Below are 22423 nucleotides of genomic sequence, written 5' to 3'. Positions count from 1 at the left end.
TGCTGCTTTGGTGATTTCAACTTTAGCCAGTAAACTCCAGGATAAATTATTACTCCACAATTACACTGTATTTTCTTTATCAAAATATGATTGTTTATTGCAAAAATAACTAACATTCTGATAAATCCAACACAGTACTATTATTGTTTTTAATTTTCAAACCCCATATTGAGTATACAAAAATATGAGCACAAAGTGAGAATAATGTTTTCCACCCACACAGGTGTTTTCACTTAACCTGGCTGATTAGACCTCCTCTCTGGACTGCACTTGATTGGTTGATTTCTCCCTGTTAGGGCAGGACAGCTCACGCTCAAATCATTCTGATTGGTTGATGTTCTCCCTGAGCAGCGGTCTAATTAGCGAGAAGTGGAAACACCTGTGTGGGTGTGCAGTGCATTTGCGAGACATCTATCAGCAGGGCAAAACAGAAAAAAATATAATATACTGCATCTGTTCAGGGGTAAACAAGGATGGATCTCACAGCTGATTGGCCCAGTATTATTAGAAAAATTAGATATAATGTGTTATGTCGATGCAAAACAAGCAAGCAACTCCAAGATAATTGCCATTTTAATCATTCAAGCCTGGAAGGAAATATTATTTTTTTTGTGACACATAAAGAAAGTCACTCTACAAAGCACTCCAGCTCATAATATATAAAACTTAACAAATAAAATACAAAAGTTTGAGAGAAAATATATTCCCATTGGCTATTTCGTAAAGAGTGACTAGTGCTTTTTCATTAATGTTTGAATCACACAGGAATAAATCAAATGTGTTTCACGTAGAGGAGAGGTCACCATACTCTCTGTAGGTCAGGTAGCTCTTCAGTCTCGGAGGACAAGGGACGGCGGCCGCGGCTTCGGGGTCATTCAACGTCCTGAGGCTCATGTGACCTCTGATTACCAGTCGACACGAGTGCTGCAGAGAGCGTGGCTTGCCTGGGGACACACAAACAACCTCAAGTTACTTCTGAACAGATTGTTGGAAATCCCCATAACTTAACATCATGGATCTTTTTGTTTCTTTAAATACAAAGTAATTGAAGTTTTACTCAGTATGTCAGAAATCTCATCCCACTCAGGCGTCTTCTCCAGGGCATGTTTGAGGACGGGACAGATGTTGACGTGGTTGACGTAGTCCAGGAGCATCCTTACAATGCCGCCGATCAGATGCGTGAACCACGTCACCGATACAAACTCACAGAACTGAAGAAGAGGTATGTGAGTTATTGTATACAGTATGTTGGGTTATTGGCTCATTGATTGGTCACTATTTATTACTAAGGAGTCTACAGTTGATGTGAATGTATGTCTGCTTGAATTGGCTCTTACTGGGATGACGTCAGTTTGACTGTAAATCTGGAAGGCTTGGTTATGGAGGTCAGCCCAGGTACTATCAATTTCTTCACTGTTACCATGGCAACAATGGAAGCACCTATCACAGATGGTGTTGCAGAGATGAAATGTTAAAATATCTAACAATTTTATATATAATACCTCGTCATTTTACGGTTGGTAGACGTACCTGTAAGCTTGATATCCACTGTTGAGCAGCAGTCGCAGCATGACGCGGTCCCTCAGGCCGTACTGCAGGGCGGTGGGGAACAATGTGTTGGTGAGCGCTCTGAAGTAACAATTCACCTCTGCTCCGTAGGACAGCAACAGCTGCACCAGCTCATGCCTGGAAAACGTCAAAGATCAGACCAGACAACAAAGATTAATTGCTGCCACTACGTAAGTTATAATGAATGTGAATACACACATGTACTGTCTGCCACACACCTCTCAGCACGTATAGCGACCAGGATGCATCGTAGCGGGTCCAGCTCAGTGCTCGCTCCAGCTGCTAGCAACCTCTCTGCACAGGTTACGTCACCGTTGGAAACAGCAAAGTACAGAGGAGTCTTTCTCAGGTCCCCGTAGTTCTCTGTGACAATATTTACATTGAATCAGGGGCAAGTTTGAAAGATTAAGAAAGTTATTGATGTTGCACTTTTCTCCAACACTTGAAGGACTATGCCAGTGGTTTGAATGTAGTTTAGCTTATTATAGAATCATTTATAAAACATTACTTTTTAGAAAGCCGCTGGTTTCCATTTATTACACGACAGCAGCAACTTACAGACATTTAAAGGAGCAGTGTGTAGGATCTGGCGCCATCTTGGTTGCAGATTGCAACCAACTGAAACTTCTCCCATGTGCCAAGCGTGTAGGCGAACTACAGTGTGCGACGCGAAAACATGAAAACGCGAATGGCCCTATTTAGAGCCAGTGTTTGGTTGGTCCGTTCTGGGCTACTGTGGAAACAAGAGGGCCCGCTCCATATTTAGATATAAACACAACCATTCATATTTTCAGGTGATTATACTCTAAAGAAAACAAACTTATTAATATTATTTTCAATTTCTGCCAATAGATTCCCCTAAATATGTTACACACTGTTCCTTTAAAATGTTCTAATCACAGTGGAAAATTAGCCATCTTTATTCTTTGGTTAGAGTTGGTATGATGATGTCGCAAGCAGAAACCGTTTTGAATTTGTCATTTGTAGTGCGTGTAGGAACCTAACGATCTAAGACTGACGAGACAAATGGTGCCTTCAAATGAAACTTGTGAGCTTGTGTTTACAACATGCGAAGTCGTGTAGACGATATGCTTGGCGTTCGAGTGGTTAAGTCTGTCATGGCATACTGTATGTTTTTCATACTGTACTGTATCTGTGCTGTTTCTGTTGCTTGTGTGGACTGTGTTTTTATACTCTTGCTGCTGCCTCTTGGCCAGGTCATCATTGTAAATGAGAATTGGTTCTCAATCGATTTTACCTGGTTAAATAAAGGTCAAATAAAAAGTCGTGAAGAACACCGCTGCTAAGCAACGGCAATATTAACTTTACTGTCTTACGTTACTGAATTACAACATACAACTAAAATTACAATATATTTACTTATTATGTACCAAAAAATTAACTTCCATCGCCATTTCTGACAACGTCAACAAACACGTCACGATTCGTGAACTCGGAGCTCTCAAAAACTTTCCACTCACGAGGTCGTGACTACCACAAAACGGGGGCGTTCATATGAATTCGGTAAACACGACCCCATTTGAAGGCGCCATTATAGGCTGATTAATTTGTTTTTGAGCAAGCATGTGAGAGAGAGAGTTTCGCATCAGGCTGTGCCCCCACCAGAGATGTGTGTGCCGAGCAAGGCGTTGACATCATATCCTTTCTCCAGAAGCAGCTCCAGACACTCGACCTGTCCCCCATCAGCTGCTGAGTGGACGGGGTCCTGGCCTGAGAGATGGATAGCTCTCTTTGCGGTGATGGGGATGAGAGTCCTCAGGACTCTAGAGAGAGAGAGGGTGGTGGGGGTGGACAGAAACAGTGAAAAACAAATGCTAAAAGAAGAAAACAGGACATCGAGAAAAATGTTCATTAGGTTGTGGTTTGAGCCACAGTGTTGTTCAGTGACAGAACTGCAAAACAGCGATAAACAGAAGGCTCTTTGTGGAGATGACACTGCAGAGCTGTGAGGTGCAGAGAGAGACATGTTACAGTCCGGTCTGATCAGGCTGCAAAGTAGGAGGACAAGAATGTTAATTTGTCTCCATTAATTCCTTTTCTGTCTGGAGCTGGATTATCATTTAAAACTCAAGCTTTATGCATGAGAATAGTGCAATATCTAGTGCGCCATGATGATTGGGTGCTCTCTCGCATGAAGTGTCAGCTCACAGTATGTGTCCCTCATATGCAGCTCTGTGGATGGGCAGCTGGCAGGCGTAGCTGGCCACGTTGGGGTTGGCACCGTGCTGCAGGAGCAGCTCGACACAGTCCAGGTTTCCAGATCCAGATGCATCATACAGGACTGTGTCTCCGTTGCTGGCCTGGGCACACACGTCACCCCCTAGTGGAGCACAGGGACAGATGCAACAACGTGAGAGAAATAGACATGAAAAAAACATAACAGATGTGAAGCAGTATTTTTTACCTTCCTGTATGAGTATCTCCAAAGCTGCACTGTTGCCATATTCAGCTGCGACCCCCAGAGGAGTCACCCCATGCCCGGCTCTGGCGGTTACTTTGGCTCCGTGTCGAAGCAGCAGCATCAGAATATCCGGACAACCCACCTGGTGCACGAGATAGGAAGCAAGGACATAAAGAAGGAAGGACAGTTGGTAGTTCTGGTGGTGGATCTCTGATTGTCTCATGCTCTGGCCAGTATCAATGCAGCGCTGTTCACCTTCGCAGCTTCATGTGTGACCGTCCACTTAGTGAGACACACCTGCTCCACAAAGGCCCCGCCCATGACGAGGGATACGACCATGTCGTATGATCTCTGTCTCACTGCTACAAAATGTAGAAAATGCAAGGTGATGCGGTCAAAAGCCATAGTAATGAATGACATATTAAAAACATTATTAGGCGAATAATGCTTTAATAAGGCGACGGCCATGCTTGCGGTTCTGTGAGGCTGCATTTGGGAACAGCGGAGCTTTGAGCTGAATGCTAACAAAGACGGTGCTAACATGCTGCTTCCAAGCAGGTATAATGTTTGCCATGTTCACCATCTTAGTTTAGCGTGTTAGCATGTTAGCATTTCATAATTAGCACTAAATACAAAGACATTTTTTAAGTAAATGGCATGCTAGCTAATAGTTAGTTACTGCAGGCTTCATGGGTCATTGTGAAGTGGAAACTTGCAATTTGATTTGTAGGTCAAACAGACAAAGCAACATACATTAGCAGAGGATGTACACAAAACCAAAGACCTCCACCCATATATAGCCAATATAGACCTTTTCAAACTTGACAACATAAACATCCTAAATGGGCCTATTTGTATTTCCTGTTGCAATGTTTGTTAATGCCAACACGTTCTCATCCCAACTTGTCACGTACCGCCGCTTTCCTTGGTGTCACGCTATTTTCGGCATCAAAACCACCATAGTTACCCGTGGCGTCACTTTAGGATTAGGCAACAAAGCCACTATAGTTAGGTTTAGGAACTACTACATTCGTAAAGTGAAAATGACACTGAATGTTGTGAACAGGGGACATGAACGAACAGCTGATTGTAACGTGAGTCACGGGACACGAACATCGGTCTCCTAGGTGAAAGCCTTGTGTTTGTTGGGCCCATACACCACCTCTCTTACCCGGTGTGTGTCTTTTAACTCTTTAAACCATGTCACCACAATCCCGGCGCACTTACTGTTGCTGCGCATGGGTTTAAATTGTAGATAATGGAAGGCCCGGTTTGTCTCATACTGGAACGCCAATTGCCGTGACAAAGCCTCGGTATTTGACGCCCTAATGCAGTAGCTGACAGGAAGTAATCTTGGACCAAAGCTGTTGCTGTAGCAACAGAATGGCAATGAAAAAGTCTATAGCCAATTTGCAAAGGTGGTAATCTACTAATCTAATAATCTAATGTAATCTAATGTTGTGTACTAATAACCCTGTTTCGGAACATGCTGTTAATGATATGATAATGTTAAGTGTGTGAGTTGTCTGTGTCGTGTTGATTTTGTGTGTGTGTTACCGATCAGCAGAGGGTACTCGTTCCTGCTGTTGGTGTGGTGAGGTGAAGCTCCGTGCTGCAGCAGCATCCTGACGTTTTCCACCAGGCCGGCCTCCGCTGCCAGAGTCAGAGCCGTGTCCCCATCCTCTGTCTGCTCCTCCAGGGTCAGGTCTGCGGATGTCAACACTGCCACAAAAACAACAATACAACAGTATGTTAAAGTTGGAAATTTACACACCCATATTACAGATATTACTTTCGTTTAGACATCCCGCCTCTCACCCTGCAGCACCACATCAAGGGTCTTTAGCTGTGGCTGCACAGCTGCAGCGTGCAGAGGCAGCCGGCCCCTGCTGTCGCTCTGTCTGAAGGCAGACACACAACCTGACAGCTCCTGCAGTGCAGACACATCACCTGTGGAGACACAACCGAGACCCACGCAGGACACACCGGGAGACATTTGTAACATTCATGGAGTGAAAACAGTGAGTTCATGCACACAGACATGAACACGAACACAAACATTTGCATTTACTTGTAGGTGCTTCTGTTTACTTTAGTACACCATGTGCACATATTCTTGTGCAAAAACAATGATAGACAGTTAAATAGGAAGCTTACCATTGTGAATGGCTACCATTATCTTCATAAAGTCATCACTGTTTGATTCCTTTCTAATGAACCAAAGGAGAACAGTGGGTCAAATGAAACACTATGATAGAGCTCCATAACAGTGTAGGAGTTGATTACTCTTAAATTATTTTATTCAGGATTTCCTGTGGATTTGGAATCTACACTTCTTTTGTAAAATCTGTTTATTACCCCATCAATAAATTAGTATTAATAGTAAAGATTAAAGAGGTAGCCCCATCCATAACCCTTTTAGTGAAAGCATTTTGTACATGAAGACATTTTAGACTCTCTCATACCTGTTTGTTTGTATCAAACATGACAGCTTGTGGGCGTCTTGAATGCTCTCTTGAATGGCAAACTCGATAAATTCCTCGTTTATGCCCTCTTGATCAAAGTCATCCATTTCTATATCACAGGACACAATGAGGATTGTAGCGTCGTCTGACGAAAAATCAAAACTTTGTATGTCCACAAGAAGAAGCAAGCTTGACTCAAATTAAACACATCTCCCAGTTAACAGTACAAACACATATTTAACTCGGTCAAAAAACGATTGCGCTCCGTAGACATCTTTCTGATAGCTGACTCATGAAAACGTGACTGACGTCATTTATATACAACCAACCGAGCCAAACTCTCCGCTAGGCGGCTATTATGCAAATGTGTTACTTGGTGACATCACCGCGTTACGAAAAAAAAAATTTTACATGCACAAAAAAACCTATATAACACACTAAAGGAAAAGGAAAAAGCGCAAAAGCATAACAAGTCCTCTTTAAGCGATGTGCTAGAAACTTATAACGTGTTAAAGTCACATCTGTCTGTGCTTTGTTCTCGGCATCCAACGTGTTTATGAGCACTATTCCAAGGCCCTGCTTGGAATGGTGTCATACTATATGTGAGTACTTTAGTATAAATCTGTCACATCTGAGACGACACCGCAAAATAAAGTTGTTAGTCGTATCAACCCGTCTCACCTGTTGATCTGACTGTGTGCCTTTGTGCGCTCCAGCTTGCAGTCTGTGTGCTGTTGTTTAGTAGGGTCCTACACTGTAAACCCTCTGGGTTATATTTAGATGTGATCTGCTCTAGACAACCTGACTCAGCTCATAAAGTGCCAGTTGTGTTTTCACTTCCAACTCCTGTGTACAAAGTGCTCTTTTCCCTGATTAGCCCACTGTGACTTCATTCAAGCGAGGTCATCTGGTCACATGTAAACACAAGACACTACCTACCTATAATTTACTCGCATTACATGTAAAAAAAATAGTCTTACTTTTGTGTTTTGTTCCCACAGTTGTGTAAAAGGTTAATAATAATTTCTAACACATCACACTTTTATTTTCCTTTGTGACTGTTATTGATTTGATAATGGAAATCAAAGGATATTGGCTTTTACTTCATCAGTATGTCATTAGAATATTATGCAACTGTGCTTTCTGCACACTCACTCAGCAAAAGTGTATTTGAGTAAATAAGCCAAAACTTTGACAAAATAATGAAAATAAATTAGATTATAATAATGAAATAATAAAGCAAAGATAGTTTTGGGGGCCCCAACAAAACCGTCCAACATTAACAAAGACCTCTCATCATCTTATTTTCACTTTCTAAACAACAGCTTGGGGAATAACCTTGACATATTCTAAAGCGAAATATTCCCTCCATAGAGAACAAGCGCCCACTTTCTCCTCCTGACGAACAAATTGATACGTGGGAGTTTATGGAAAAGTCTCAGACAGCGTCAGTGTGTGACACAGTGACTCAGCCTGTAGGCGGCCTCTCCACCGCGTCAAAAAGACCTCACCAATCTGTCTGGAGGGAAAGCAGACTGCCAGCCCCATCCTCAAGTTTCACTACACGCTTGGACATCACACGCGTACACACAATGAGCTCTCTCTGTCTGAACTGAAAACACTTCGTTTCATGCACCGGATTTGAGCAACCACGGATTCTTGCTCCATATGAGGAAGAAAGTAAGTAGAATTTAATTTACTTGTGGTTTTTTTTGTGTGTATACTAATATACTGATGCAGCTATATCCCATATCTTAATTCTCACTTGTGTTGTGCTTGTTAAATAGCAGAATATTTGTGTTTAGAGTGATAATTTTCAAATTTTTTGTATATTCTTTCTCAGCTTTTTTCTTGCAATGAAATGCAATTGTAGGATATCAGAAAAATTACAAATAATCTCACTGTTTCCACTCTACTTTTGAGTGTTATTTGATTTCTGGAAACTTTCATTTGTTTTTTTAAACTAAAAGTATAAATACTACAGTTAAATAGTATTTAAGTAGTATTTAAAAATGGAGTACAGTATAAAAATGACTTCCTTTTAAGAGTTACACTAAGAGGTTTCTGTGGTGTTGCACCCTTGTAAAAGGTTGGAGTGAAAGTGAGAGGACACGTGGACGCAGTATGCTTTCACTCAATATATTAAGTAAGAGAGAGATTAAGTAGGTGTGCTCCCAGAAGTCCGTCTGCATTATCCACTTCTTTCTGCTGCTTAAAAATGATTTTTTACAAGAACGAAAATTCCTTTGAAGCAAACACATTCCTCTCCGTCACCGTGGCAACTTTGAAGTCTGATTCATCCAATTTGACCTCAATGCATGTTCTGCATTTTAAACCCTTTAAGTCTTTAAAGTAGGAAAGAGTCATTACAGCTGTCACATAAATGTTACTTTGCACCTCAGTGCAATTTGGTTCCATACTGTAATGGTGCTGGAGTGTTTTGGGTTAGGGGCTGCAACTAACACCTAGTTTCATTGTTGATTCATTCACTGATTCTTGATTAGTCATTTATGTTAAAAACAGCAAAGAGTACCAGAGAATGTTTGGTATTTTTTGCTTAAAAAATGACCAAAAAAGCGTATCAAAATATTGCTGTCGACATAATCAGTTAAGACATTTGCACGTAACATTTCATTTATTGTTGGTAGTGCAACACTGCCACATAGGGAAAATGCAGGTTTTTATAAAGGGAAGATTTGCATAAATAAAACATAGGTAACACAAAATGTCTTCACTAAAGACAAGACACATTACAGATCATGCTATTCCTCTTAGGAATGAATGAATATTTCTGAGTAGATGTTTCCTGATTTGATTCTAAAAAAAATTCTGTTGTTCGACTAATCGATTAATCGACTAATGGGGGTTGCAGCTCTAGTTTGGTTAAAAACTGTAGGGAATTTGAAATAACATGAAACTAATATGAAGAAGTTGTTGGACTTTTGAAAGAAAGTCACCTGTGACCTTGGTAACAAAGTAAAAGTACTACATTTAATTGGATCCTCTGTTTGACATATAATAATTAACATTTCATTACTGCATGCACAATGCATATGTAAACTGTTTTGTGTTTGATATAACAAGCCTTAAAGAAGGGACTATTTGTTTGAGTCACAGAGACCTTCTCTGCTTTACATAAACAGTTCATGGGTGATTTTTATTTAACGACATGCATGTTTAGGAAAATCCGAAACCCCACCCCTGCTGCACTTGCACGACTTGTATCAGAAAACGAGGGTGGGGAAAGTGATTTGTGTGTTTCCTATACAAAGATATGATCATGGTACTATAGAGCAATTTAATCATTAAAGTCAGATAAATTAATCAATACTTTAAAGTGTATGTTATATATTAACTGTATTCTGTACAAATATACTGTATCATCTTTGTATGTTTTACTTGTCTTTCAGATCTTGAAAGCACCTTGTCTCCTCTTGAGTCTGTTCACAAGTTTGAATCTCTGCTTCGGAAAATTTGGGACACCGATAACTGATGATGTGAACAAGCTGTCATTCCTGGTGAGATTACTAAATTGCTACGGGCTTAATACAAATCACATTCATGTTTGCGTAAATGTATGTTAAGAAATTGTCCCTGTGAGACTCTGAGATCTTTCTCTGTCATAGCAGAAGCAGAATATCCCCTCTGATTATGAGATTCCTGTTAGTTACATTCCCAAAGAAGTTGTAAGTATGAAAAAGTGAAAGCAGAAATAATGTGAATCAGATGATTTAAATGCTGAACAAAGATGTTAATCTCTCTTTGTGCTTACACCTCCAGGCTGGCACGTGTTGGGTCGTGTTGAATATCTATCCTTTGGAGCAAAGTCTTCGGAAGCTGGCCAACATGTTCGGTGCCATCTCCTCCAACAGAGAAAACATAATGGTCTTCAATGCCATGCTGAAGAGTGTACGCTTCACCTTTGACCATGAGGAACTGGTAAGGCAATCACGTTGGCAAATAAGCACTGCAGCTCAGTTTTAGGGAGGAGTGTCGCAATATTTTGGACATTCAATGGCGTGCTTGAGTAATTTCAGGATTGCTTGTTGTCTGATCCCCCAGGAAACGGCCATGCAAGTCTTCCAGTGTCACTATCAAGAAGGGAGCTTAGTGTCTGGTCTTTACTTTGACTACATCAAAGACGTCTTACACGCCGCCTCTCAAGGAACATCCGGCTTCGCGTGCAAACCGCCACCGTGCCTTAATCCACAACAAACACCAGGTACAATCAGTCATTTTGCATTTACACTTTAAATTTTTAATGGATGCCTCGGCAGCGAAAGCAGCTTAGTGGCCTGTAAGTGGGCAGATATTGATTTGGGGTCAGGGACACACAGCTGGGGATAGGAACCAGATATGTAACCTTCGAACACACAGCCAATACATTAAATTAAAGGAATTATATCATCATTAAAAGCGATTCTTATGCAGCTAGTACTTGTAGAAGCCTGCTATGTAAGTTCATATGCCACTTGGCGTCTTAAAGAGGAATAAAAATGAGTATTTTTGAGTGCCAGAACCACCAGAATCCTCGCTACTAGTTCAATAAATAAACACGAAGAGTTTACCCACGATCAGATTTCTACGGTGTAACTGTAGTCTGTAGAATTTCCAATAATATTTCCTTCTTCCAGGGGGTCTGGAGGAGGATCGTGACTACAGCTGGTCAAGGAGAACTCCCTTGCTTCTGGCTCTCATCCCCTTCACAGCTTGTGTTGTTATCATAGTGTGGCTGGTGAGTAGTGAACCAACTCAATGTGTTTTAACTACTTTTGATAGACATGCACATACAGAAAATACAGACACATACAGTGTTTTTTTTGTAACATGACAAAATAGTTATTGAACAGTCTGAATGGTCATAATTTTGGTATTCCCTTAAAGGGACAGTGTGTAGGATTTGGCTAGTGGTGTGGTTGCAACCAACTGAGTACCCCTCTGCTCAATCCTCCCTTTCCAAGACTGCGGTAAGGTGAGCCGCCAAGTGCAAAACCGTGGTGACGCCGTTCACCTCGCTCAGAGGCCATCCTTACCATAATACCACTACTTTAGGAGCAACGGAAGTCAGATGATGACTGGCGGTACCATGGTTTCTCTGCAGCTCACATTACCACAGCTCACATTGTTCGTTCTGGGCTACTGTAGAAACATGTTGGAGCAACATGGCGGACTCCGTGAAGAGGACCCGCTCCCTATGTAGATATGAAGGGCTCATTCTAAGCCAACGAAAACACAACGATTCTTAGTTTCATCTTGTTATACACTAATGAAAACATAGTTATAATAATAATAATATATATTATATTCCATTTCTGATAATAGATCCCCCGAAATGTTACACACTGTTCCTTTAACTTTCCAACTAGCACCATCATCAGGTCAAACAAATGTAATATGTCCAGTACTTTGGTTTATGGAGTTTAGTGCGAATTAGCAAATGCTATCATTCTCACACACTGATGGTGAAGATGGTAAACACACCTGCTAAACATCCACATGTTAGTATCGTCATTGTGAGGGGAGCGTGTCTATGTTCCCTTAGATAAGTCCCTCCGCCGATGCCATTGAAAACTTGCAAAAATGTGAGAAAAACTCTCGCGAGACTTGCTGCCAAACGCCCTATCCTAACCTTAACTATTCAAGGTCAAAACCTAACCGTACCCATCTCGCGACAGTTTCCCAATTTGTAGGTTAACTTCTAGACACGACCGTCATTCTTCCAACAGCCCATTATTCTTAAACCCCATGACCTGCCCTGCTCTGCTTCTGATTGGCGTACCCTGATATTCTTACCCTTAACTTAACCAATCTCACTCCTCATGCCTGAACCTAACCAACCCAGGGCTGAGGGAACATAGGGCTGACCCCATTTGGATCATTTTGACGTTAGCATTTAGCTTAAAACTGAAAAGCTGCCAGTATGGCTGTAGACAATATTCCTGCTATTGTAAAAGCTCCATTTGTGCTCCTTTATTGAGCATATTGGAACACAGTGATCACACTATTCTGGCAGATAATTGCATGTATGTATAAAAGGGCAACAAAGTCAAAAGTCAAAAGTTTCTATACCACAATGAGCACTTATTGCAATTTCTAAGACTTGCCATTTTCAGCAACGCTTTCCGGCTCTTCAAGAATAAAAAAATTCAGCTGGGAGCCATTTCACAATTACTTATTCAGAGAGGATGTTATCTTGGGTGTATATTATAGATTGCAAATACCCCAAATTATATAGTGGCTTTTGTAATATTAAGATCCTCCATCTAAAAATGCCATCCTTGGTAGTAAATGTTCCATCAACTACACTCTCTTGTGCCTTTTGGTTTCTGCGGTCAGCCCAACATACAGCCCATTATGTGCCTTCATTTTCGCGACCACTTCCAGGACGGAAATTCTTGTCAAATTAACAAGTGCTCATCAAATATTTAGCGGTACTTTGAGGCTCTCTTAATGTCAGGATTTCCGCTTTGGTGATTTATTATCTGTCATGTGTTCATCATAGAAAACAGGATAGTGTTGACTGAGTGTGATTCTCTATCTTTTTGTTATTTTTAGGTCAAGTCTGGGAGGCTTTCACCAACACTTTGCAACACTGAAAATAGCCAAATGGCACCTTCTGACATGATCCCAACTGTGTCTATCTCCATCCCGCTTCAAACACTCGCCCACGCTGCCGACACTCAGCCGGTGGGGGAGGCGATCCCTGAACATGAGAGCGGGTGAAAGCATGAGTAATAGAAAAGAAGGGAAATCTGGACCGCAGTATAACGACTCACTCACCAGGTTGTTCTGGAGCCTGCTGGATAAACAAGTCTTCCTCTGCTTTCACTCATCTGAGTGCATGGACCCGAGCTACGGGAGAAAACTCACCTGCTGTAAAGGCTCTTTCCCCAGGCACTTCTAGCACTTAACCATCCAAAGAGAGACCAGAGGAAGAACTCTCTACACAATGGCTGGTTTTGTGCCAAAATGGCTGGTGAAGTACATTAATTGTGTCGTCTTGGCCAGTGTTTAACAGCATTTGGCTGAGCAGACCAAGTTGGGTTTTTTTCACGCCTGCCACTCTGAAGCGTTGCCATTCAGAGTGTTGCCATGCTCCAGTTTGAGCTGCGATCAAATGTATTGCTGGAGCATCAAATCCAAAAGATGTCACACTGTTTGGAAGATTTTCATTCTGACATGGGACTCCTGTCATCAATTAGTTGGCTGTGTCCCGGTGGTTACGGTGATTTCACTGCTGTCAAAAAGTCAACACACTGAAACCCAACCTGCTTCTGTGTTCTGACTTCTACTGAAATGCATCAGGGGTATATGCAAAGATTCCTATCAATACTGCTTTTTGTTAATGCATCAGAAGTAAAAGGGTGATTAAAGAAGCTGGTCTACTGCAGCTTCTCTTGTACTTGTTGACTGATCCGTCACAAACCTGCTAGTCACAAACAACACGCCGAGCGCCTCAACAAGCGTCCCACTTTGTGTATCAAAGATCTGACCAGATGGCTGATAGCCCATCGCCAGAGGCACTTTTGAATCCCGTCATTGTATTTCAAAGCTGTTGCCCAGTGTTCTATAGCTGCTGCTCGGCCACAGTGAGTGTTTTTAATGCCTCATTCACTGAGTCAATCATGTTCAGTCATGAGAACATGACTCCCCGGATGAGTGTGAGCGCTCTTGTACTGTATGTGTCAGAGAGAGGGAGCGAGTGACAGGACAGGCAGGACGAGGGGAAAGTGAGGGAGATAGGGATAGATGGACGGATGGACGGATGAGCTCAGTGAGAGGCATAAGGAGGGCTTGTTCTCGCCACAAAAGGCCTGGCCGTAGGCTGGAGGAAATGCCAGTTACAAACACGACTGATGTCGGCAGATCCCTACAGTATGAATCAACAGGCAAAGAATCTTTCCAGGCAATGTGGCCTCATCTACAGAGGATGGTTAGTTTTTCCAATAACAGTTTTCGATATTCAAATGATTTACTTCCAAAACACATCGATGAAATATGGGAGGATATACCTTTATTGAAATGTTTTCATGTGGTAGACAAGGTCTACAACTTACGTGTTTTATTGTCTCTCTGGTGACCAATTTGTATAATTTTCCTTTTCGTAAAAATGTGTATTTGTATTGTATTAAAATGTTTTCATGTTGTAGACAAGGTCTGTGACTTACATGTTTTATTGTATCTCTGGTGACCAATTTGTATTATTTTCTTTTTTGTATTTTTGTGAAAATGTATATTATATGTGAAATGTTTAAGTTATTTTGTTAAAAGATAAACTACTTACAAAATGTAATTTTCTACAATTGTAATGTTGCAAATGAAACATGGACCAATTCAAGTCATGAATGTACAAGGGGGTAGACAAAATACTATATAAACTTAAAATAACTAAATTATCATTGCAAAATGATCTACAGCAGCCGTTCTCTTTTTTTAATGAAATGTTTCCATTATTTTGTCTACCCCCTGCAAATGGCCCATGAGCAAAATCATGTGAGTATCAAATCATGTGAGTATTATTTGTATGTTCTGTGACTATTTGTCAACAATGTAAAACTATATACAGTATATTGGTACATCATGTTGTTGTTGTCGGCAAAACAGTGAAATACAAAGTCTGAATGTTTCTTTAACATCCTTTTAATTAAAAGAATAAAATAACAGTACACAATACTACATCAAAAAAAGTTCACAAGGACAACAAGCGGCGTGATACAAGGCCTCCATGCTTGTTTTTTGAAGTGACATATTTGGAGTTATTCATACAGATCTCAGAACAGAGATCATATGTTCATGTAGAACATTGTCAGGTCATCTACTCAGGGCCTCCCTGAACTTTGCTGTCATTTCAAACATGATTTGGTGCATTTTATTCATTTGATTGCACAAATAACATGAATAAAAAGTTTTGGCAATTCAATTAGTATAACTGCATTTGTGTTTGTTATGCAACGTATGGAGTAATGCCTTTGAGCTGGATCTTGTTATACTGTAAGTCCATTTTCCATTGGATATTTGACTACAGTTTTAAGATAAGATAAGATAAGATTTTCCTTTATTAGTCCCGCAGTGGGGAAATTTGCAGTGTACAGCAGCAAAGGGGATAGTGCAAAAAAAAAGATGCATTAGCTAACAGTGTAACAAAATATGAAACATTTAAATAGAAGGAAGTATAAAAAATAGGAGCATTATATACAGTATTGACAATAAACAGACTATTAATGATATTGCAGAGTGAAAATGAATGAATGAATGAATATAGTGTTACTTTTAATAAAACTATTTATTTGTGTAAAAGAATTTGTATATACACCAAGCCCTTCCACATGGCGAAAATGTCATTACAATTAATTAGTAAATTAATTATAAATATATATATATATGTGTGTTAATGTGTATGTGTGTGTGTGTATGTAGGTATATATATATATACACATTTTAAATGTTTTTTTTTTTTTTCTCTTATTTCATGACTTAGTTGTGGATACTCTCCCTGTGTTGTATTCTCTACAATTTGAATTCTATGTATCCATGATTGAGAATCAGTTAGGTCCTTTGTGGCCAGCTGTGGCTGTGTGTGTATGTTATCAGGTATGATTGATTGATGTGTTGAGTGTTGTTCAGAAAAACAAACATTAAAATTCCTTATATAGTGACCGTTCTATTGATTATTGACAATTAATAAAAAGACCTTTGAAAGAAAGAAAATGTCATTATAAACTAAGTCACAATCATAATTCATATGGCTTATATTGCTTTTTGCTCCTTCAAAGAAAATTCTAAACGGTGCTTTTATTTTGTACACCAACATCCGGCGGAAACGCCCGGACTTTTGTTTTGGAAAACCCGCTACCCAGCGGCCGCCATTATTGTCCCTGGCTTGACTGTCGAGAGGAAGACGGTTTAATACTTTAAAACCTTATATTTCAGGGTTTTAACTGCAACATTACCTGCCTGGTAGTGTAGTGGGTTGATTAACTCATGAATTAGCGACGCAACCCGGCTACAGAATGGAGAAACGATCTGACACCGCAGGTGAGTTGCTAAGCTACCGTTAGCTGTTGCCCAGAGCGACGCTCAGAAAACGAGCCTCAACTAAAGACATCTGTTGCTGCAGACCGGCTGCTTTGCTCTTAATAAGAGGTCAACATGCGTGTAGTAAAGTGTGGTGGGTGATTTTGTAGATGTGAGGTGGTTAGCTAGCTGATAGCGTTTAGCAGGGCTGGTCCAGGCTGCAGGATTTAAAACCATCCTCCACACCGGATGTCGATCGGCCGCTTCAGAGTGTAACACAACTGTGATGAGACGCAACAAGACAAACATCTGCTGAGTTTGACTTTAACTCCTCTAACGTTACACTTTGGCGCTCATTCTCTCTCTCTCTGCACATGCACACGCAAAACGTGCACAGTTTCAACCCGTCTGCATTGATCTGAAAGCTTGTTTAGCGCCCCCTACAGCAGCTTCCGGTGTTACACCCAAAGCTGACCGCAAGAGAGAGCCAGCAACACATGAGGTCATCATTTGTGACTGCTGTCGTCAGAAAAATGTGACCCCCCCCCACTGTACCTAATTTTTCTTTTCTTTTAGAGTTTTGTGAATATATCTTTAAAGTAAAAGTATTACAATTTTGTTGATTTGTTTATTTTGTTTATTATATGTTTATATAAACACTTTTTTCTTTTTTTTCATTTAAAAATGCCAGTATACATAGTAACATTAAAAACATTAAAAACATTTACATACAAAAGAAGCATAGCGAAAACATAAACAAAGCGCTGTGCCAAACATAAAAGGACAACAGAAATGAAACAAAACCAACATAAAATAAAAAATAAAAAAAACACAATAAATAATAATAAGCAGTGCCAAGTACAGAGTACAACAAAATATAGCAGATATAAAAATACAAAGAGATGAAGAAATCTGTTAAAAGTGAATATAGTGCAGGGTAACAGCTGTGATACACGACTATTAAAAAAAGTGAATATAGTGCAGAAGAGACTGTTAAAAATGAGTATAGTGCAGGGTAACTCCAGTAGCTTAGTCTATGAAAGGGCACTGTGTGCATTATTATCTGTCCTGCAGACTGTCCTCCTTTGTCCCCCCCCCCCCCATGGTCCTCATCATTATCACTCATAGAGGGGTATATTGTTCCTGAAGGGCAATTAAGTAAGTTACACTGCAGCGAAACAAACACAGTATGAAACACAAAGCACATAAACACATCAAGCTCAATGTAGAAATGAGGAAAATAGAGTATACAAGTTTAAACTAATAAAAATGTGTATATGTGCTCATGCAACCTTTTCGTTCATACAATTTAGTTGTAGGCAGAGACTATAAAAAAAATATTTTATACCTGTTTTGGTTAATGGGATACTAAAAAGGGAGCTAGAATGCAAGATCTGAAACACTGGATGTAGGGGATTTTGTGTTGAGTATTAGTGATTGTGCTGCAGGTATTCGACACCCTATTTAAGACATATTGCTGTGTCACAGTGAGAATACCAACAGATCAAAGACAATGTAAGAACTGATTCAATAAAAGATCTCTAAAGCACAGCTGTCGACATAAAACTTCAAACGCACAAAAAAACATGCTGCTGGGTTTATTGTACATGCTAACACAAAACATCCTAACTTTGTGTTGTGTTCCACGCAGGTGTTGGAGGTTCCCTTCCCCTGTCCTCCCTTCGCTTGATGGCTTCCCCTCTGCAGCTGACGTACTCGTACATCTGGCAGGTCATACGGCAGAGAAACGTCAAGCAGTACGGCAAAGTGGAGGAGTTTGTGACCATGGTGACGCAGACTGTTCCTGACCTCATAAGCTTCAAGCAGACTGCCCAGCTCATCTTGGGGTTGAGAGCAAGGGTGAGAGTTCACCATCTATTGTGTTTGTGGGTGTGCATCAAACAGCAGAATGTCTTTTACGTGAGCAGCAGATATCAAAAGAGTGAATTTAGTGGTCACATACCTCCATCACACTGAGCCTGTGATGCTGTGTGTTCTCCAGGCTTCTAAAATGGCATTCATTCCTCAAGATTTGTCAATTAAGGTTACTGAACATCAAAGTGGATTGTCACACCGCACTATGTTGATGTACTCCATATGTTTCCTATTGCAAACCACACACATCAAGTACAAAAAGAGCGTTTGAGAAAAAAAAAGTGATTATTTTGAAAAGCCTGCTCATCATGTCCGAAATACTTGATCATTATGAGGAAAGCAAAGTGTAATTTATGTTCATAACATGAGGTTTGTTTTAGTTTTTAGGTTTTGATTCATGATGTTAGTTTGTCTTATGACTATAACCTGTCTTTTCCTGTACTGTAGGTCATTTTGGATTTGCTTCACAAAGAGGGCCCACCAGATACCAGGGCTATTCAAACTCTCATAAATAAGTTGAAGGTCTCTGCATCTTTAGGGGTAAGAATGGGAACATTTTTTCAGTTTGTTTTCATTCAGCACACTAGACTCTAGAGTCCTAATTTGTGAACTAAACCCGAGTGACAGTATTCCCTGTGTTACAGAAGGACGCAGAAGTGGAGAAATCTCAAACGAACTTCATGGTGCTGGTCCAGAATCTGCTTAAAAACCCGGCTGAGAGGAAACGCTTCTTCCAGGTATCCACATCTGTCTTATTGTGGTTTTTCGACAATTGTTGGTTGTCATCAAACAAAGCCAATTTCCATTTGATACGGTAACATTAAAAGACAGCACGTGCATGTGGAGATATAGCACATTAAATTCATATATCTTGTTCATCCCTCACAATTTCAAAGTCACAATGATGTTAAACATATTTCTCTCCCTGCAGGAAGTGTTCCCTGTTCAGTACGGCACAAAGTTCGATACAGCGCTGCAGGCTCTGACTGCAGGTCTGGTGTGTAAGCTGGAGCAAGTTCTTCCTGTTCCCAATCTCTCCCAGGTATGTGCATGTGCATTTGCATTTTGATATTTACTCTGGTTTACAGCAGGGCGGGGCTACTGGTTGGATACAGGACGTACTTTTTATACAGGTGTTTGCCAAAGCAAAAACTTCATTTTTCTACAGGTGAACACATCTTTATAAAGTCTGCAGTTGACATTAAATTAAATTCCATACTTCTCTAGACACTTTAAGTCTTGTTGGAATAAAGCATGGTCACTTTTTCTTTTTACACTAGCCTAGGTGAGCTGTCAAAAGAAGCCTTATGAAATAGCAGGCGAAAGCTTCCTACGGTGATAATCTGTATATCGTACCATGAAGACGTATGAAAACATGATCCAATCTAAGAGGTTATAAGAAATCAATGCTGTTAAACTCATTCATTGTTTCCATTTCCTGTCTCTCTACCTCAGCTTGGTGCCATGATCTCAGCGGAGCCGTCTGTCCTGGAGGCGTGTGGAGGCTTCATCCCTGACTCCGGGGACCTGAAGACTCTCCTCTTGCACCAGCAGGCCAAGGGACTCCTTACTGTTAAAGGTATACTTGAGGTTGTTTGTATGAACATGTGACGAAACATAGAAAGAAAATCATTAAATGCAGTTAAACTGAATTTGACAAAGCCTTCTCCGTTTTTTGCAGCAACCATCTCGTCCTCGGTGGGCAACTGTGTGCTCTCTTCCCTCGCCTTCCGGCCCAAACCAGTAGAACCACCGCCGCCGCCAACACCACCTCCACCACCTCCACCACCTCCACCAGAATCACCGAAGCGATTAGAGGTCACCCTCAACGAAACAAGCCCAGCGTCCCACAGTGACGCTGAAGACCTGGGAATGATGTCTGATGACTCTGAAGGCCCAGCAGACCTCGTTACTGGACCACAGGGGAGATACGGTCATAAAACAGCCGATGGCAGCGCTGAAAAGGAAAAAAGTGTCACAGCAGCAGCTCCGGGGGAGAATTTGGTGCAAGAGAAAACCCAGGAACAGCCTGCCACAACTGTACAAAGCGGAGGGGAAGACGCAGCGGCAGAAGCACCAGATAAATCAGATTCACAGCAGATTCCCTTGAAGTCAATCCCTTTCCGGGTAGTCCCATTGCCGATCAAAGCCGCCACCACCGCCTTACAGAACAACGCAGGAGCAAAAGACGGCCAAAAACCTCAGACTCAGCGAGTCACGTTGCATCAGTGGGTGTCCCAGATCGCCACTAACTCGCTCTCCCTCCCAGCCCTGCCGCCACTTCCTCCAGCCAGGTTGAGCGCAGGGGATGACATGAAGCCAAGCATCAGAAGAAAAAAGCAGGTCAGGCCTCCGGCCGACAGATTCACTTGCAGCGTGTGCGATAAGAGCTTCCCCTATCAGTCCAAGCTGATGGACCACGAGCGCATCCACACGGGAGAGAAGCCTTTCGTGTGCCCGGCGTGCAACAAAAGCTTCAGAACACAGGCGTTCCTCAACAACCACCTGAAGACCCACAGCACGGCGCGCCCGTACGCTTGCGGCCAGTGCGGCAAGTGCTTCAACAAATTGCAGAGCTTGACGAAGCACATGCTGGCCCACAGCGGCCAGAAGCCCTTCTACTGCAACATCTGCAACAAGGGCTTCACGCAGTCCACCTACTTCAAAAGGCACATGGAGTGCCACACCAGTCAGATGACGTTCCCCTGCAAGCACTGCAACAAAAGCTTCCCAACGGCCTTCAAGCTGTCCAACCACGAGCGCTGGCACACCAGAGACCGCCCTCACATGTGCGAGCGCTGCGGGAAGAGGTTCCTCGTCCCGAGCTTGTTGAAGAGACACATGGGCTACCACATCGGCGACCGCCAGTACCTCTGCTCCCAGTGCGGAAAGACCTTCGTCTATTTGTCCGACCTGAAGAGGCACCAGCAAGACCACATACCCAAAGCGAAGATCCCGTGCCCCGTCTGCCAAAAGAAGTTCTCCAGCAAGTACTGCCTGAGGGTTCACCTGAGGATCCACACCCGAGAGAGGCCCTACCGGTGCTCCATCTGCGAAAAGACCTTCACGCAGGTCGGGAATCTGAAGGTCCACATCCGGTTGCACACCAACGAGCGCCCGTTCAGCTGCGACGTGTGCGGCAAGACCTACAAGCTGGCGTCCCACCTGAACGTCCACAAACGGACTCACACGTGCAAGAAGCCCTGGACGTGCGACACGTGCGGGAAGGGATTCTCCGTCCCCGGCCTCCTGAAGAAGCACGAGCAGCTGCACCTGAGGGAGGCGAACCCCGACTTCACCGGTAAACGGAGACACAGGGGTAAGCACAAGAAGCACTCCGTCAAGAGGAAGTTTGACGAGGAAGACGAGGCTAGCGATGATTATTGATCAAAGAAACATAGTTTGTATTAATTAAGGATGCTCTGATTAGGGGTTTTAGGGCTGATTCAAAATCACTGATATAATAAAATAAGCTAATTCAGATAGCTTCTGCATAAATGAACCATGTCATTCACACGTTTTTTTTCAAGGTTTGTTAGCTTGTGGTGGAGATCAGGTCACCATGATGGCTTGGGTAGTGAAAACACATTTATAATGATGCTTTTTTCTGATCATAGGATTTAAAGATTACCCAATTTGAGTTATAATTTGAGCATCTCAACAAATATAAGTCCTTTCCTTTCTGTAATCAATGCTGTTTTTCATATAACTAGATGACAAAATGAGTTTAGGAAATCAAGTTACCCTAAGCTGTCACACTTTGAGAGAGTTTTGTTAATGGTTGGTGATCATTTTAATTACAATAAAACCGCGATGAAGAAATGTTGATATTCCAAACATTGTGCTACCTGAATGTAGCCAACATTTAAAAAAAAATGGGCATCATGTAAACGATACAATAAAAGTATTTCAATGCATGTAACTGTAGATAATGTGTCTGCTATGTAATAAAAACGTTGTAGTGTCTCTTAGGAAACATTTTATCTTTGTTACCGTATCCTTGTGGAAACTGTAGAGATTCAAAACTACTTTTACCACTCGCTTTTGTATGTAATCCTTAACTGTAAACATTACTCTG

General features: G+C 41.5%; 3 protein-coding genes across 6 annotated transcripts in view; 2 read left to right on the top strand and 1 right to left on the bottom strand.

The window, feature by feature from the left end:
- Positions 1 to 70: 70 nt before the first annotated feature.
- asb15b (ankyrin repeat and SOCS box containing 15b) lies at positions 71 to 7372 on the bottom strand. 3 transcript variants are annotated; one of them, XM_074625772.1, is made up of 14 exons: positions 7138 to 7369; positions 6457 to 6601; positions 6149 to 6201; positions 5810 to 5941; positions 5549 to 5713; positions 4247 to 4353; positions 3995 to 4133; positions 3739 to 3910; positions 3193 to 3353; positions 1788 to 1932; positions 1531 to 1686; positions 1338 to 1440; positions 1058 to 1211; positions 71 to 944 (listed from the first exon to the last, which is right to left on the bottom strand). In XM_074625772.1, exons 2-14 carry the CDS (start codon positions 6561 to 6563, stop codon positions 784 to 786), a joined length of 1755 nt encoding a protein of 584 aa, XP_074481873.1. In that variant the 5' UTR covers positions 6564 to 6601; positions 7138 to 7369; the 3' UTR covers positions 71 to 783. The 3 variants fall into 3 exon arrangements, with proteins under 3 accessions (XP_074481873.1, XP_074481872.1, XP_074481874.1); XM_074625771.1 differs by having other exon boundaries at positions 6457 to 6565; XM_074625773.1 differs by lacking the exon at positions 71 to 944 and having other exon boundaries at positions 1007 to 1211; positions 6457 to 6565; positions 7138 to 7372.
- Positions 5599 to 15379, top strand: LOC141762003 (uncharacterized). 2 transcript variants are annotated; one of them, XM_074625775.1, is made up of 9 exons: positions 5599 to 5738; positions 5817 to 6012; positions 7831 to 8136; positions 9867 to 9974; positions 10086 to 10142; positions 10237 to 10395; positions 10519 to 10678; positions 11091 to 11191; positions 13012 to 15379. In XM_074625775.1, the coding sequence occupies exons 3-9, from the start codon at positions 8125 to 8127 to the stop codon at positions 13177 to 13179; spliced, it is 765 nt and encodes a 254-aa protein (XP_074481876.1). In that variant the 5' UTR covers positions 5599 to 5738; positions 5817 to 6012; positions 7831 to 8124; the 3' UTR covers positions 13180 to 15379. The 2 variants fall into 2 exon arrangements, with proteins under 2 accessions (XP_074481876.1, XP_074481875.1); XM_074625774.1 differs by having other exon boundaries at positions 10083 to 10142.
- A 907-nt stretch (positions 15380 to 16286) lies between these two features.
- LOC141761779 (uncharacterized) overlaps positions 16287 to 22423 on the top strand; it is a 6414-nt gene continuing 277 nt past the window's right edge. Inside the window, exons 1-7 of the mRNA XM_074625389.1 lie at positions 16287 to 16491; positions 18122 to 18330; positions 18793 to 18885; positions 18990 to 19082; positions 19277 to 19387; positions 19801 to 19924; positions 20027 to 22423. The exon at positions 20027 to 22423 is cut by the window's right edge and continues 277 nt beyond it. Of these exons, the coding sequence (XP_074481490.1) occupies positions 16467 to 16491; positions 18122 to 18330; positions 18793 to 18885; positions 18990 to 19082; positions 19277 to 19387; positions 19801 to 19924; positions 20027 to 21732 (2361 nt within the window). The 5' untranslated portion in view covers positions 16287 to 16466 and the 3' untranslated portion in view covers positions 21733 to 22423. The remainder of the gene's footprint in view (positions 16492 to 18121; positions 18331 to 18792; positions 18886 to 18989; positions 19083 to 19276; positions 19388 to 19800; positions 19925 to 20026) is intronic.

This window comes from Sebastes fasciatus, chromosome 23 (assembly GCF_043250625.1).
Source record: "Sebastes fasciatus isolate fSebFas1 chromosome 23, fSebFas1.pri, whole genome shotgun sequence".
Lineage (NCBI taxonomy): Eukaryota > Metazoa > Chordata > Actinopteri > Perciformes > Sebastidae > Sebastes > Sebastes fasciatus.
The sequence above is the reverse complement of the archived record's forward strand: the minus strand, read 5'-3'. Positions and strand labels throughout refer to the sequence as shown.

Coding starts and splice junctions, on each gene's coding strand:
- asb15b (XM_074625772.1), bottom strand. CDS start 6,563: ATGGATGACTTTGATCAAGAGGGCATAAACGAGGAATTTATCGAGTTT. Junction 5,714..5,809: donor CCTTGATGTGGTGCTGCAGG/GTGAGAGGCGGG, acceptor TTTTTGTGGCAG/TGTTGACATCCGCAGACCTG. Junction 945..1,057: donor TGAGATTTCTGACATACTGA/GTAAAACTTCAA, acceptor GTGTGTCCCCAG/GCAAGCCACGCTCTCTGCAG.
- LOC141762003 (XM_074625774.1), top strand. Junction 10,143..10,236: donor GTTACATTCCCAAAGAAGTT/GTAAGTATGAAA, acceptor TTACACCTCCAG/GCTGGCACGTGTTGGGTCGT. Junction 10,679..11,090: donor TAATCCACAACAAACACCAG/GTACAATCAGTC, acceptor TCCTTCTTCCAG/GGGGTCTGGAGGAGGATCGT.